The sequence below is a fragment of the Artemia franciscana genome, chromosome 1 (assembly GCF_032884065.1).
Source record: "Artemia franciscana chromosome 1, ASM3288406v1, whole genome shotgun sequence".
In the NCBI taxonomy this organism is placed as follows: domain Eukaryota; kingdom Metazoa; phylum Arthropoda; class Branchiopoda; order Anostraca; family Artemiidae; genus Artemia; species Artemia franciscana.
Window position 1 is genome coordinate 15,477,106 of NC_088863.1, and position 17,022 is coordinate 15,494,127.

Genomic DNA, 17,022 nt, shown 5'->3' on the forward strand with positions numbered 1-17,022 from the left:
TCTTGGACGCCTTGCCAGAACCAGTCATTCCAGTTAGAATGTACGCCGAAGCAATGGAGGCTAGTGCTACATACCTCAGCCCCTGGGAGTAAAACCTCAGCCCCGTCAAAAAAAAATAAAAAAAATAATAATAATCCTGAATTCGTTCTCGAGCGTGATGCGATACCTAGCGATTTTAGGAAAGCCCTAATTAGATTCCTATATAAAAAAAAGGTGAAAGGAGTGAGTTTGGTAATTATAGAGGCATTACTCTGGTTTCTGTAGGTACCAAATTACTTATTAAGATGACACTCTCTAGATTTAGGAATGCTGTAGAAGAAAGAGGTAGAGGTTTTAGGAAGAGCAGAGGATTTTTTTTTGTCCAAATTTCCACTTTTAGATTTATAATAGACAAGTGCACGAGTCATTAAACCCCTTTAGTCTTCAGTTTTATAGGTTACAGGCAAGCGTTTTATTCAGCGGATAAAAGAGCTTTAGAGAAGTCTTATCCGTGTAAGGTATACCACATAAGTACATTAGGGTGATTAGTTCTATACGTGAATAAAATTGCTACAGTTAAGATAGGAAATGAGGTTAATTAAGCAGGGTTGCATCCTAACACCATTTATATGGATCATTTTGAAGGATTTTGTCTTAAGGAACACAGCAAAGGCAATGAGAGAACACAGAATCAAATGAAAAAAAAACTCTCCTGGACTTACATTATCCTGATGGTTTACGCATCCTAGATGAAGGTGCTAGCAAAGTGAATGAACTTTTACAGGTTTTGCGAGTTCACGGTGCGAGTATAGGTTTAAAAATTAATGTTAAGAGGACTGACTCGCTAAGGCTCGAAAGGTGATTGGGTGATGAGAAGATTTATATAGTGAACAGTATCACTTACCTATGTTTTATAATTAGTAAAAACGATGGGTGCAATGAAGAAGTTAAAAGTAGAATAGCCAAAGCCAACGCTGTCTTTTTTTTCACAGCTGAAAAAAGTTTGGAAGAATAGGAAGAAGATAAGTCTGCATACCAAGATTAGAATATTGGAAGCTACAGTGGTGAAGTGCGGTTATGAAGCATGGGCGCTCCGTAAAATAGAAAAACTTTTCTAAATATTTTCCAGAGAAATTGCCTACAGATCATTTTGGGTACCAGACAGACTGACCGTATCTTAAAGAGTAGGTTGAACGAAAAGTGGGGTTCATTCCGCTTTCTCGGGGTATAATGAGAGAAAGGTTGAGATGGTTAGGGCATGTTCTGCGGATGAAGGATAACAGATTGTCAAAGACTGTTGTTTTCGGCCAACCGTCTAGGGCAAAACGAAAAGCAGGTCGTCCGGGGTTGTGGCAGGATGATGTCATAAGGAAAGATTTAATGGAAATGAAAACTTCCTGGGAGGGTGTAAAGAGGGAGACGTTGAATAGATTGGGACGGAGGAGGATAGTAAGGAGCTGTGTTGGCCTCAGGCGGCTTAGTGCTGCAGTGAGTTGATAAAGTACTGATGAGTTGTGGTATATAGCCTAAACTTTTAAAAATATCCTAGGATAAAGCAAAAATAAGATTAATAAACTGTATCACAAAAACAAACATATTTTAATCCATAACAAACAATAGTTAACAAGTAAAAGTTCAGAAAAATTAGAAATACTTGAAAGGGTACAGATAAAATGACACTTTTCATGGAAAATCCAATAACTCGATGGCAGAACAACTAAAAGAAAAAAAAAATCTGCCCCGAGTCACTAAAAAAAAAAAATTATAGATGAAGTTCGAAAATAAAGTTTCCACATAAATGGTATCTCATTTAGTTGATATCCCGAGTTAGAAAGTCACACCAAGACAAATTATATATAATATTGGAAAATAGATACTCAACATAATTCGGATCCGAGGAAGGTATCCAGGGCTATAAAGTCTTTCCAAAAAATTAAAGATAAATTAGAATCATCTTTAGGGATTCGATATCCCGCATTAGAACAGAATTTCCACATAAATGGTATCTGTTTATGACGCAAAATGTCACTCCCGGGCGGATCCCTGCATGGTAACGACAAGATATCATGGTAATCATAGATAGTATTCCGTATAGAGACACCTTATGGTTTGCAGAAAAATCCTATAAATTGTAAAGCATTTGAAACTTAAGCAGACTTGCCACGTACTGCCACGTACGAGTTAAATGGAAAATATAATCAAAATAGTTATTATTGATTAACAATAAACAACTTTTTTAGAGATACATAAAGGGCATACCCTAATTTACCTTATTAAAAGTAAATTTGGCAGTATTCCAATCACAACATTTTGAAGCAATTCTTCAAACTACCTGACAAAATTAACGTTTTTACAAGATCCAAAATGACAAGTACAAAAATTAGGACAAGATCAAAGGAGAATAGCTTTTACTTTAAGTTGGCTTATGCTACCTTAAGCCGCGTGAGGAAGTTAAACTGATTCTGGGATCTAGTCCAAAACTCGAAGTTCCACACTGCTAAACTCAATTTAAAGACAGGATCCCAATAACTAGCGATCCATGTGGCAAATAATGAGTCTGAAAGGACTTTGAGGTCGACAGTTATCGGAATCCATCTTTAAACTAATCTCAACCTTGTATAAGTTTTCATGTCCGACATAATACAGAACAAAATCCAGCGCCTGAACACTTCTCTAGTGAACGAAACCTTAAACAAGACCAACGTCGGATTATTGCAGAACCATTTTAAAATATTATCATTTTCGAGAGGAAAATTGTTCTTCCCCGAAAAAGTTGGACAATTCACAATACATAAATGTATTTCAATGAGTCCACACAAATAGATACAGAATAAATTATAGGGATCCAATGGAGGACGAAAAATGTGGAACTGTCAATATTAGAACATTGGTTTCTTGCAAATAGTTTTCTCTTTATTTAGGACAATTATCACCATTTGTTTTGTATCACATTTTATTTGATGCTTGTTTTTAGCCTTTCCATGTTCCTCCTTTTAGCCACCCAAAATTTTCCCCCCCTTAAAATTCCATATTTTCATCCTATAATTCCTGGATGCTTTTGAGTCTTGACAGACTTATCCCTTTCACTGTAATGGTATCCAGAATACATACCTGATTTATTGTTTAAAAGAACCTATTTTTTTTTTTTATCAAAGTCACTCTTGCCAACACAAATGTCTCTAGCCCAGCTATGCAGAAATACAGTTTAGTGTATCTCACAGAAAGCCAGACATGAGAATTTCCTGTCTAACAGTAATTTCTAGAAGTTGAGGTGTGTAATATCTAATATCATTAACTATACGGGTATAAACCAAATAGTAAATGAGTGGCTCATTTACTACTATCTTTAATTTTGGAATGGAGAGAAAAAGTAAGAGACAGAAAAAGAGAGAGAGAGAGAGGGAGGGGGATCACTAGATCAAACAATAAAACCAGTAGGATCCACTCTCTGACTATCAGTAAATTAAATCCATTGCAAGACAAAGATCTCTATCGGTAGTGCAAGTTAGATGGCAGGTAGGGATCAACTGTTTTTTGTCTCCCATAATGCCTGGTCGCAATGAGATTTTACTAATACCGAGATCAAGCTAGCGCTAATTTTGAGCATCGGTTGAAAGCAAACCCGTTCAAAATAGAGATCTAGCTAACGTTCGGAACCGGATCGAGCCAAAACCAAAGTTCAATCAATTTGAACTTAGTTAACTCAAGTTCTATCCAGATAGAGAAACAATTGTGAATAAAAATTAATAATCAAAATGTAAAAACAGAGTAAAAGAAGTAAACTATAGAGAGGAATTATTGGAGCTGTTCAGACCTCAGGAATATTTATAAAAAGAGAAACAAGGACTATATGATATCTGAGGTAAAGCCAAACACATAGGATAATTACAGGACTAGTTGATTCCAGTTTTTAAATTATCCATCGCGAACGGTAAAATCTGGTAAAATCTTTAGTTGGTACTGGTTTTTAGGACGGGCTGAATTTTGGTATTAGCAAGATCTCATTGCTAACGGGCCTTTAGTTGCAGTTAATAGATATATTTTCTCTTTCTTCATTACAAAAAAATATCTTCCTCAGGCAGACGATGTTGAACGGGCTTTCTCTCTCATTAGATTTTTTCGCATTAAATCACAGATTTCTCACTTCAATATTTTTGCAAAAATCAAAAGCCATCCGATCAGATGATTTGGCTTCCTAAATATTGACGATACCCAATGAAATTGAGCAGGCAGAGCGTTATCTAGTGCAATTTAAACAAGAGCGAAGAGCTATATAATCCAATGACATTGTGTAACATTGTAAGGGCAGGCTAGTTTTGTTAGATATCTACTGTAATTGAAGAACACATCGTCTCACATATTGTATTTGGAGTGTGATCTGGTGACCCTAATAGATAATCTGCTTGTGGTATCTTGTTCACTTGCAAAGGGATTAAACGAGTCCTTGTCATAATTTTAGTCCTTGGAAATTAAATGAATGAAGGAAATATTCAGCGTGGCCAAGCTGATGGATTCCCACTTGACATTCTGCCAAAGTTAAAAGATTTGAAAAATCGTGATAATTGTTCAACGCTTCTTCACTTCGTCACCTCAACGTATATGCAGAAATTGAGCCAGAATCCCGAGTCCACTGCCATAACCCGACGATACATAACCCGATGATGTCATAACCCGACGATGTTGATAAAGCTGCTTTAATAAAGTTTGACGGTGTTGATAAGAATAAGATAAGATGTTGATAAGTTGTTGATAGGAGCAGGTGTTGATAAGGATAAGTTGATTATTGATAAGGATAAGATAAGATAAGGATAAGATGTGAAAAATCGTGATAATTGTTCAACGCTTCTTCACTTCGTCACCTCAGCGTTTATGCAGAAATTGAGCCAGAATCCCGAGTCCACTGCCATAACCCGATGATACATAACCGGATGATGTCATAACCCGACGATGTTGATAAAGCTGCTTTAATATAGTTTGAAGGTGTGGATAAGGACTTGAAGCAACTTAGAAAGGAGCTAGGTGCATGTGATTTCGAGTGAAGTGATAGCTTCATCAACCAAATGCCTGTTACAACCTTTCAAGGATATTATGGAAAGGTTTTCGGTGAAGCTCAATCGACGGAAAAGCACCTTTCAAAATGTACAGATAGTCTTGATTCTGTGACCAAGTATTATACATATCCCCCAAAACAAGGTGAATTGGATCCCAAATATTTTTTCGGCATTTGGTCACCATTTTGTAATGATTTAAAAGCCATTTGGACCAGAGAAAAAAACAAAATTATTCAAGAAAGGTTACGCCTCCAAAGAGTGACAAAACACATAGAACATTGTAACTGGAATAATCTGACAAGAAGCCCACAGGCAGATTGACAACCCAGTCGATCCGACTAGCCGATACTAATAAAAGCCTGGAAAAATGACAGAATTCACGACACTGCTAGTTGTGCTCGAGCACTGACACAACCAAAAAAAAGCAAAAAATTATGAATCGTGGCTCCTTGTAACTAAATTGACAAGTGAGTACCTGTATTATTTTTGAATGATGCGTGTAATACATCATTATGTTTTCATTAATTAATAAAGAATTGTCATACATGAAACAAATAGATGATTAAAAAAATAGTGGCATATGATTACATGCCACAGTTCAGATAAAGCTATAGGATAATATCAAAACACTAAAGACTTCGTCTAGACTTTTCTTTAAATAGTGATTGCACCTACAATACTTCGATCTTTATCTGTTCTAAAAAGTGTTCCTTTTTTTTCAACAATAAAATCACTGCTTTCGAATTATCTGCATATTCTTTACAATGGCAAGGTTCACTGAAGTTCCAAAAAAGCAACTAATCGGTTTCACCTCTTCTTTTTCAAGTTTAAACAGAAAAGAATAAAAAGTAAAAGAGACATTAGAACAATTAAAACATACCACAAATATACTATCACTATTTTGTGAAAACAATAAACAATTTAAATGGAAAATGTAATCATCAAAAGATTATAACAAAGCCATTGAGTTCAAAATATGTCCCCGCCTCTTTTACCTCAAATCATAAATACCAAAAGCCAAGAACAAAAATAGATACTGGAATAACTTAAATTCACTGCAACACTATTCCTTTTTTATTTCAGTAATAACAATAGATGACTAGGCATAAAGGGATATACCGAAGAGAAACAGAGAGTTCACTCGTACAAAATATTATGACTCAAAAACTTTTCGTAAGTTTTACTCGCTTTATGTTTTTCACAAAAGAATCAATCAAGTTTTAAGTGAGCAGAGTTATTTGTCTCTCCAAGTATTGCGTTTCCTTGTATGTCTAATCACTTGACATTAGTTTTAAACTCGGTTTTAAAATAGGCATTGCTAATTTTCTCTTCAAAGATACGAGAATGTGATTGGAAGAAAAACTTTTTTTTTACTTTTTACTTGTTTGACATTTCTCACAAAAGAAGCAATTAGGTTTTAAAAGTGCGGAGCAATTTGTCTATCCACATACTGCATTTCCTAGTATGTCTAGATTGGTCACTCGGTGTTAGCCAACCGGGTTTAAAAAAGGTGTGACTTTTTTTTTTCTTCAAAGAAAAGATATAATGTGATTGGCTTCCAAAGATAAATCACCAAAATGAATCATTGTAACTACAGCCCACTTTAATACAAAAATATATGAAAGTAACCTCTCTTTTTCTCTTTGAATATGCCTTAAGAGCAAGTATAGATCAATTAGTTAAGTTAATTGACCAAAGTATCCTAAATAGCAAAATGACTGAAAACTTCTCACCCATAAATTCGAACTAAATATTGACAAAAAGAAGAAAAAAAAAGTTGCCCAAAAACACATAAATAATAATTCTATTATAGTAAACAGGCTGTCCTAAACTTCCTAGGTTATACTAAAAACAGAAACAGCGTTTAAAAACCCTTTAGAGCTTATTACAAATATTTGGGCTTTTATTAGTATACATTTTGTTTTCACTATCTGTATTAAAAGTTAAACCCATTATTAACTTATTTTCATTTAATTTTATTTCTAACAGAAAGCAAATATAACTTCTAAAATATAATTTCCAAGAAAAAGCAGACAAGGGTTTCGATGATAATAAATAAATCGCCTGGTAAAAAAAAAACACGTATTATTTTTTCTTGTGTCCCTGAAAATGAAGAACATTCTTAACTATAATTTAAGAAGATTTAAACTAAATAATTTAGTTAAGTCATATATACTTTGAAAACGTTTAAAAATGTCCTAAAGATGAAACTTCTAGAAAAGACATGTAATTATTTTGAATTTTTTTGACGTCGTAGGTTACATCTCGGGCGTGACCGCATTCCGGAATCGAGTTCAACTACTTCGTAAAATGGCATAAGCAAATAAGTTATTTTCAGAAGATGCAAGATAAAGAGTAATATTTTTGTACAGTGTCGATATATTTTATCCACCGATACGATACCACTGAGTATCGATATGCATAGTATCATACGGAGCATAGATGACAAATTCTAAATTCAGGCAGTACTCAACTTGAATTACTGAGTATCGATATGCAATGGATACACATTATCAAAGACTTTCAATTACTAACTTGTATTACCATATGATTCTTTTGTATCGATACGTAAAATCAAACTGATTCTGGTCCCCAATAATAGAATCGTTGCACAAGTTTATACCAGATAACGGTAATAGCTCAAAATTGTTCGAAAAGCTAACCTACTTCGGGCAACAACTACAAGATAAGACCTAACGGAAACCTTAGGGAGAGCTAAGGGTACCTAAATACAGGAGAACTCCTCCCACGCGATTAATCCAAAGGCCATTCCCTGGAAAGAAACCAAAAGATTGAGGCCTAAAAAGCAATTTTCCGTGTCTCCCCTCCTCCAGAGTTGAACCTACAGGCAACAATAACTAAGGTTCTTACTGCCACAGAGCTAGATTGCACACCAGATTTTTTTGCACAAAACGGATGCTATGTGATTTCGCTAGTTCATGCGCCATGAAGATTCACTTGCCGGGTTGAAGTATTTTTTACTGAATTCCTGAAAAATACATCCGCAAAGATGATCAAATGCTGAAGTTTAGACGAATCGATTTTGTTTATGATATTTTATCTAACGCTGAAATTCATAAATGAATAGGAGCAAAGTTTTGTTTTTAAGAAGAGTGCTGGGGCTTGTCATATTCAGCTTAACGAAGTCAGAGTACACTTAAAAGGAATTTTTTTTTTTATACAGATTCAGTTTACTCTTCAAAGATATTTAGGAGGTTAAAAAAAACAACAACAAAAAAACGAACAAACTGTAAGTAAAAGGTGACTTGGACCAATATTTATCAAAACTGAAAATGGAATTCTCACGACAATTGCTACACCAACAGTATTGGCTTTTAATGCTGATTCTAGATATATAAAATTCTTTCATTTTATTGTTACCCAAACAAAACCAGAAATCTGAGAAAATTTGCCTGATTTTTAAAAAAAATGAGAAAGACACCCAAAAAAGCAAGCAATCTTATTGAGAATTCCTTTATTTCCCTGTTCATTTTTAAACCTCCTTCAACAATGTTTGGAGGCTAATTCTGTTCCCCGACTCTCTCAACGTTTGCACCCATGCAAATATGACCTATATAATAACAGTATTTATTAGATATATTCTCTGAGGTCAACCTGACTCATACATATTAATGATAGATGGTAATAAGCTTACCTAAGCTATTGATGTCAGGTGATTGATTTTCTTCAAATGATAATTTCGACAGGACCTGTGCCTGTCATCATCAGGTTCAAATTCCTGTTTCTTTTTGGACAAACCTTTCCTGAGGGTATTAGAAACCGAGCTTCTAATATATTGAGGATCAAAATTGATTGTTGTTTGGTTTAGAGTTATAGCTGACTCTACATTGGATATGATTTGTTCTACTGGTATGTTTGGAGGGAGGGAGGGGGGTATAAAATTTCCATCCTTTTGAAAGAACGTCTAATTTCTTTTGGTAAATTAATGACAGACGGTAATTTGAACCTAATGATGACAAGCAGAGGTTCTATCTAGACACCATCTAGCGACCAGGCACCAACTATCATTAGTGAATATTTACTAGACTTTATTTCACTCAATACTTAATCCAATGTTTTGCTTTTGCCTATTGTATTTTAACGAATGCAACTGGCAGGCGAAATCCAAACAGCTGCATTTTGGCTATTTTTGGGCAAGACCTATTTTCCGCCAAAACAAAAGGAAAAAAGAACGAAAACATGTAACTGCGCAAACCATGGGTAAAAGAGCCACGGACAAAACATATATGATACAGATGTATATGTGCCCCATCTTACAATGTTAAGGCCGTGATTAAGTGAACTTGAAAACACCGTGGTTCAAAATCGAAGTTAGGGTAGCCTTCTGTCTCTCAATTCTCTAGAGACCTTCGATTTTCAAAAACCCTTCAAATAGCACTTATTCATTGGCGGAAATAGCAGGTTAATTATACCAGCTTGTCAATCTGGTCTCTAGGGGTGATATTGGCGATTCTTTCCGGCAACCAACTTGTAAAAATTTCAGGTAGCTGACAACATTCTATGGGACTGTTCGAAAACAGGAATATACATCAAAAAATGGTTGCAATCATCTTACAGGCTATTGTCTTCCGCTCATGATAGTACCGATTTTGTTCTAAAAGCATTATCCTTCATAGAGTACACTTGTGAAAAAGAGCGAAACATTTTCTAAGATTTCTAAGCAATTAGAGGAAATAAAGCAAAATCCTAGCAAACATTTTGTAGCATCTTCAAGAAGTTACGGCCTGATATTGAAAAAGGTATCTTTCCACTAATGAATACTTGAATACTTTTTAAATATAAATTTTCGATTTTAACATGGGATTTTTGAGTTCCATCAGTTCACTTAATCACGGCCTTAAGAGATGGAGCTGGGTATCTGGGCTCCTTTAGGCTATGTATGATGACGTTCATGTATACTGGAAGTTTGAAAAAACTGTGGATAGGTGAGCACAAGCACCTAATTGGTTGGTATCAGAATATGTTTAAGTTGGACGTCTGTATTACATACATTTTGTCGGTGGTAAGAACCATTCTTAAATTTAAAATTAAAATAGCGAAGCTACTTTCAATAACTACTCAGTCCAGTCCCAATGTGGAGCAGTAAGAAAGTGGAGCAGGAAAGCAGCTTTCTTTTTCTCTACTGATTGATAGTAAGCTGCCGTCGTTGTTTTATGATGATGTAGCCCATCTCGAAGTAAAACACTACCAAATATTGTGGCTGAAAAGAGAAAGATAATTGGAGTGAAATAAGTGTGTTTAGTTAATTAAAAATATTAGTAGATGGATATGTGGAAGGTTAAACAATCACTTTCCGAACAAGACTACATTGGATACGCAAACCTATTCCTAAAAGATTTTCTTTAATATTTAAAAAACAGCACTTGACCTAGGCGAATATAACTTTTAGAGAATTCGGTGTATTTGAATTGATTCTTAAAAGTTTCTCTTACATGGCTCACCTTCTTTCCTTGAGAATACAATAAGTTGTTTCAAAAAGAATTTTTTTTGATTATTATTTTTTGTATACAGTGAGTCTTTGGATGAAGTAATTAACTAGATATAGTGAGGTATTCAAAAAATATTAATAAGTGCTCACTATTTTTTTCATTTTTTTTATGAAGATACAAAAAGATAATTGTCATAACCAAAAATATCAAGAAAGGTCTCAAAATCTAGGGAGGGAGAAGAATTGCCTCCCTGGTCCTACTTCCAAGTTGTTGCCTTACTTCAAATGATAAAGTACTTTCTTCTTGAAAACTAACAAAAATTTGTCCGGAGAGTAGTTGCCTACCCTATGCAGATTTCTCCAAAAAGTGATCAGTCACTCTACTGTACAAATCGTCGAATAAATTTCGAATTAACTAACCAAAATTGACATAAATAGCACCTTTGGCGCAATTCCACTCGTCAAATCAAACATTTCCTTCTAAACATTCCATCATCTCTTACATACATATTCAAATGCCTGCATATTCAAATGCCATCCAAAACTAGCATATTTATAAGAAGCCACAATTTAATTCTATCTGAAAAAAGAAATCCTTTAAAAAATAAAAAGAATTGGCAGAAAAAAATAAGAAAATTATGTTTATTTAGCCCCCCTTCCTAAAAAATTAGTTTTTGTGAAACTTGCGGTTCAAATTTGAGACTTGCTAGTCAAGGTTTGTGAAACTAGTGGTTCTGATTCCATTTTCCCTTTTAGACTCCAGGTGCAAGACAGTGAGATTCCTTCATTACGCGAACGAGACTAGCAGGCAACATTCATGATCCCTAGAACTGTCGCTTTGAATGCATATTTCACTCGTATTTTTTAAAATTTCCAGTCGGAAAGAGGGAAGGAGGAGAAGGGGAGGGAAAAGATTCAGACCCGTCTCAGGGAAGGAAAAAATACTTGATCATGAAAATCTGTGGAATCGAAGCTTCAAGGTAAAACTAAGCTATGTCTTCAAGCGACAGTCTTTTGGAAAGCTTCATTTTTAGCCCTAGATACTTCATTCTTTAATTGGTAGATTTCAATATTATTTAGAAAAAAATTCCCTAAGGATACTGAAACAAATTTTCCTGCAATAAAACACAAATTAGTGAATACAAATAAACCTGGCAAGCTGATAAACTTAACATCCGCTCTGCCTAAAACTGTCAGAGCGACACAAATTCTGAAAGTTTTCTATTATGTAATGTTATGGTACTTAAGATATACACCTTTCCTCTCTAGCTTTTGGTTCATTGATGCATCACAGAGCCAGTTTATTTTCGTTGGCTTCTTTCAGCTTAGCGTAAAACAAGAAAAAGAGAAGTGACAGAATAGATGGAAAATACGTAATTTAGGCTATATATTTTCACATTAGGGATGGCGGTAAAGACCCGAACAAGCACATGAACAAGGTCTTGACCTTACTCATCCATCCAACCACCTTGGACAAAACAGCATAACAAATTCATTAGCCAATTAATCATGTCTAAAATCGAGCAAAGTTAACATCAATAAATATAAGCCGGTGTACAACTATAAGCAAAAGTACCTCAAATCTAGCAAAACATTCCCGGGGTGATCATTACGCATCAGGGCTCTTCAGAGGAGTATACACTTGCCAATATAGGTTTCGGCGCTTTAACATAGCATCATATAAAGTAATATAACAATACAAGTAAAAAAAAATCAACAAAAATACTCGAATCATTGCCTTTTTGCCGAAACTATGGCGACTCATCTGTTCAGGCGGGCTTGAACTGCGGCTGAAGAGCCCCTGTGATTATTCGAATTGCCTTTTTGCTTCATCAAGAGCCAGTCGTTTTTTAAGACCGCTAGACGGTTTTAGTTTAGGCAAAGACTTACTTCCAAGGTTTTTCATACCATATAGGAAATCATTTTGAAGGATTTTGTCTTAAGGAACACAGCAAAGGCAATGAGAGAACACGGAATCAAATGGAAAAAAAAAAAACTCTCCTGGACTTACATTATCCTGATGGTTTACGCATCCTAGATGAAGGTGCTAGCAAAGTGAATGAACTTTTACAGGTTTTGCGAGTTCAGGGTGCGAGAATAGGTTTAAAAATTAATGTTAAGAGGACTGACTCGCTAAGGCTCGAAAGGTGATTGGGTGATGAGAAGATTTATATAGTGAACAGTATCACTTACCTATGTTTTATAATTAGTAAAAACGATGGGTGCAGTGAAGAAGTTAAAAGTAGAATAGTCAAAGCCAACGCTGTCTTTTTTTTCACAGATGAAAAAAGTTTGGAAGAAGATAAGTCTGCATACCAAGATTAGAATATTGGAAGCTACAGTGGTGAAGTGCGGTTCTGAAGCATGGGCGCTCCGTAAAATAGAAAAACTTTTCTAAATATTTTCCAGAGAAATTGCCTACAGATCATTTTGGGTACCAGACAGACTGACTGTATCTCAAAGAGTAGGTTGAACGAAAAGTGGTGTTCATTCCGCTTTCTCGGGGTATAATGAGAGAAAGGTTGAGATGGTTAGGGCATGTTCTGCGGATGAAGGATAACAGATTGTCAAAGACTGTTCTTTTCGGCCAACCGTCTAGGGCAAAACGAAAAGCAGGTCGTCCGGGGTTGTGGCAGGATGATGTCATAAGGAAAGATTTAATGGAAATGAAAACTTCCTGGGAGGGTGTAAAGAGGGACACGTTGAATAGATTGGGACGGAGGAGGATAGTAAGGAGCTGTGTTGGCCTCAGGCGGCTTAGTGCTGCAGTGAGTTGATAAAGTAGTGATGATTTGTGGTATATAGCCTAAACTTTTAAAAATATCCTAGGATAAAGCAAAAATATGATTAATAAACTGTATCACAAAAACAAACATATTTTAATCCATAACAAACAATAGTTAACAAGTAAAAGTTAAGAAAAATTAGAAATACTTGAAAGGGTACAGATAAAATGACACTTTTCATGGAAAATCCAATAACTCGATGGCAGAACAAAAAAAAAAAAAAAAAAAAAAAAAAAAAAAAAAAAAAAAAAAAAATCTACCCCGAGTCACTAAAAAAAAAAATTATAGATGAAGTTCGAAAATAAAGTTTCCTGATAAATGGTATCTCATTTAGTAGATATCCCGAGTCAGAAAGTCACGCCAAGAAAAATTATATATAATATTGGAAAATAGATACTCACCATAATTCGGATCCGAGGAAGGTATCCTGCGCTATAAAGTCTTTCCAAAAAATTAAAGATAAATTAGAATCATCTTTAGGGATTCGATATCCCGCATTAGAACAGAATTTCCACATAAATGGTATCTGTTTATGACGCAAAATGTCACTCCCGGGCGGATCCCTGCATGGTAACGACAAGATATCATGGTAATCATAGATAGTATTTCGTATAGAAACACCTTATGGTTTGCAGAAAAATCCTATAAATTGTAAAGCATTTGAAACTTAAGCAGACTTGCCACGTACTGCCACGTACGAGTTAAATGGAAAATATAATCAAAATAATTATTCTTAATTAACAATAAACAATATTTTTTTAGACATACATAAAGGGAATACCCTAATTTACCTTATTAAAAGTAAATTTGGCAGTATTCCAATCACAAAATTCTGAAGCAATTCTTCAAACTACCTGACAAAATTGACGTTTTTACAAGATCCAAAATGACAAGTACAAAAATTAGGACAAGATCAAAGGAGAATAGCTTTTACTTTAAGTTGGCTTATGCTACCTTAAGCCGCGTGAGGAAGTTAAACTGATTCTGGGATCTAGTCCAAAACTCGAAGTTCCACACTGCTAAACTCAATTTAAAGACAGGATCCCAATAGCTAGCGATCCATGTGGCAAATAATGAGTCTGAAAGGACTTTGAGGTCGACAGTTATCGGAATCCATATTTAAACTAATCTCAACCTTGTATAAGTTTGCATGTCTGACACAATACAGAACAAAATCCAGCGCCTGAACACTGCTCTAGTGAACGAAACCTTAAACAAGACCAACGTCGGATTATTGCAGAACCATTTTAAAATATTAACATTTTCGAGAGGAAAAGATATAACATTTTGCCGAGAGAGACATTAGTCACTCAACAAATGTCTCTGAGAAAGAAAGATTTTACAAAAACAATACGGCTCAAACTATTTGTTGGAACATATAATGTTAACGGGAAATCACCCACAACCTCACTATCTGATTGGCTTTCTTGCGACGATGAGTCTCCAGATATGTATGCCATTGGCTTTCAGGAGCTGTGTTTGAGCAAAGAGGCCTATGTATTCATGGATACTCCAAAAGAGGAAGAGTGGTTGAGGACAGTCTTAAGAGGAATTCATCCCAAGGCCAAATATAGGAAAGTTAAATTAATTCGTCTCGTTGGGATCATGCTTATAGTTCTAGTCCAAGAACGGTTTGCTGCTTACATTCGAGGAGTTTCAGCAGAGACAGTTGGAACAGGTTTTCTGGGGAAAATGGGTAACAAAGGTGGTGTAGGTGTGCGTTTTGAGCTACATAGCACATCAGTGTGCATAGTTAACTGCCATTTAGCTGCCCACATCAAAGAATGTGAACGTAGAAATCAAGATTATCATGATATTTGTACGCGAATGTCGTTTCCGCCAGTTAAGACCATCAAAGATCATGATCTAGTTTTTTGGTTTTGAGACTTAAACTACCGGCTAACGGGCATCGAAGGGCTGGCAGCAAAGACTTTACTAGACACTGCCAACTATAAAGACCTGATCATGTTCGACCAACTGCGGGAACAACAACGCATAAAACGAGCATTCTATGGTTATCAGGAGGGCATTCTCAATTTCCAGCCAACCTACAAGTATGATACTGGAACCGATAACTGGGATTCAAGTGAGAAAAATCGGGCACCTGCTTGGACCAACCGATTTCTGTGGAAAGCAGATGATGTTGACCAAATAGTCTACAGGAGTCATCCTTCTCTCAGAATAAGTGATCATAAGCCAGTTAGCAGCCTCTTTGAAATTTCGATTGCAGCTATAGACATTGTAAAATATAAGAAAATTTATGAAGAGGTTATGAAACATTTGGACCGACTTGAAAATGATTATTTGCCTCAGATAGCAGTTTCTAGAACAGAAATCGATTTTGGAACAGTACGTTTCCTCGAAAATAAATCGAACTTTTTAACGATCTCAAACACCGGACACGTTCCTCTACAGTACAAATTTATCAACAAGCTGAGAGAGGAAAGCTATAGCAAGCCTTGGCTAATTGTTGAGCCGCATACGGGATTTCTCATGGCAGGAGATTATACAGAAATTCAACTTGAGATTTATGTGGATAAAAGGACGGCTGGTAAATTATCAACAGGCCAAGATACACTCCAGGATATCCTGGTTCTACATCTTGAAGGTTGCAAAGATCTTTTCATCAGTGTAATCAGATCTTACGAGCCTAGCTGTTTCGGCTCCTCCATTGGTGCCCTAGTTCGACTTCAACAACCAATCCGGGATTACTCCGCTGAAGAGGTTCTAATTCTGGAAAAACGCCACTACCATGGTGAAGTCGATGATTGGCACGAAAACAACCGTAAAAGTATTTTGGCCGTACCAAAAGAAATGTGGTTCCTTTTAGACGAACTTTCAAAACGGGGAACGGAAAAAGAGAACTTGTTTGAACTTCTTGGCCTTGGTGCAGAGATTAGTGTGATTCGGGATATACTGGATACTTCAATGCCTGACAATTTACCGGGATCGATTCATTCAGTTGGTGAAGCTTTATTAGTCTTCTTGGACGCCTTGCCAGAACCAGTCATTCCAGTTAGAATGTACGCCGAAGCAATGGAGGCTAGTGCTACATACCTCAGCCCCTGGGAGTAAAACCTCAGCCCCGTCAAAAAAAAATAAAAAAAATAATAATAATCCTGAATTCGTTCTCGAGCGTGATGCGATACCTAGCGATTTTAGGAAAGCCCTAATTAGATTCCTATATAAAAAAAAGGTGAAAGGAGTGAGTTTGGTAATTATAGAGGCATTACTCTGGTTTCTGTAGGTACCAAATTACTTATTAAGATGACACTCTCTAGATTTAGGAATGCTGTAGAAGAAAGAGGTAGAGGTTTTAGGAAGAGCAGAGGATTTTTTTTTGTCCAAATTTCCACTTTTAGATTTATAATAGACAAGTGCACGAGTCATTAAACCCCTTTAGTCTTCAGTTTTATAGGTTACAGGCAAGCGTTTTATTCAGCGGATAAAAGAGCTTTAGAGAAGTCTTATCCGTGTAAGGTATACCACATAAGTACATTAGGGTGATTAGTTCTATACGTGAATAAAATTGCTACAGTTAAGATAGGAAATGAGGTTAATTAAGCAGGGTTGCATCCTAACACCATTTATATGGATCATTTTGAAGGATTTTGTCTTAAGGAACACAGCAAAGGCAATGAGAGAACACAGAATCAAATGAAAAAAAAACTCTCCTGGACTTACATTATCCTGATGGTTTACGCATCCTAGATGAAGGTGCTAGCAAAGTGAATGAACTTTTACAGGTTTTGCGAGT

General features: G+C 35.7%; 1 protein-coding gene across 1 annotated transcript; it reads left to right on the forward strand.

Annotated features, from left to right (window-relative positions):
* The first annotated feature begins 38 nt into the window (after nt 1–38).
* Nucleotides 39–16,436, forward strand: LOC136039403 (type II inositol 1,4,5-trisphosphate 5-phosphatase-like). Its single transcript, XM_065723515.1, is given in 2 exon segments — nt 39–59; nt 14,535–16,436. Coding segments are annotated over 2 exon segments (1,827 nt in total). The 3' UTR covers nt 16,341–16,436.
* The last annotated feature ends 586 nt before the right edge of the window (nt 16,437–17,022 follow it).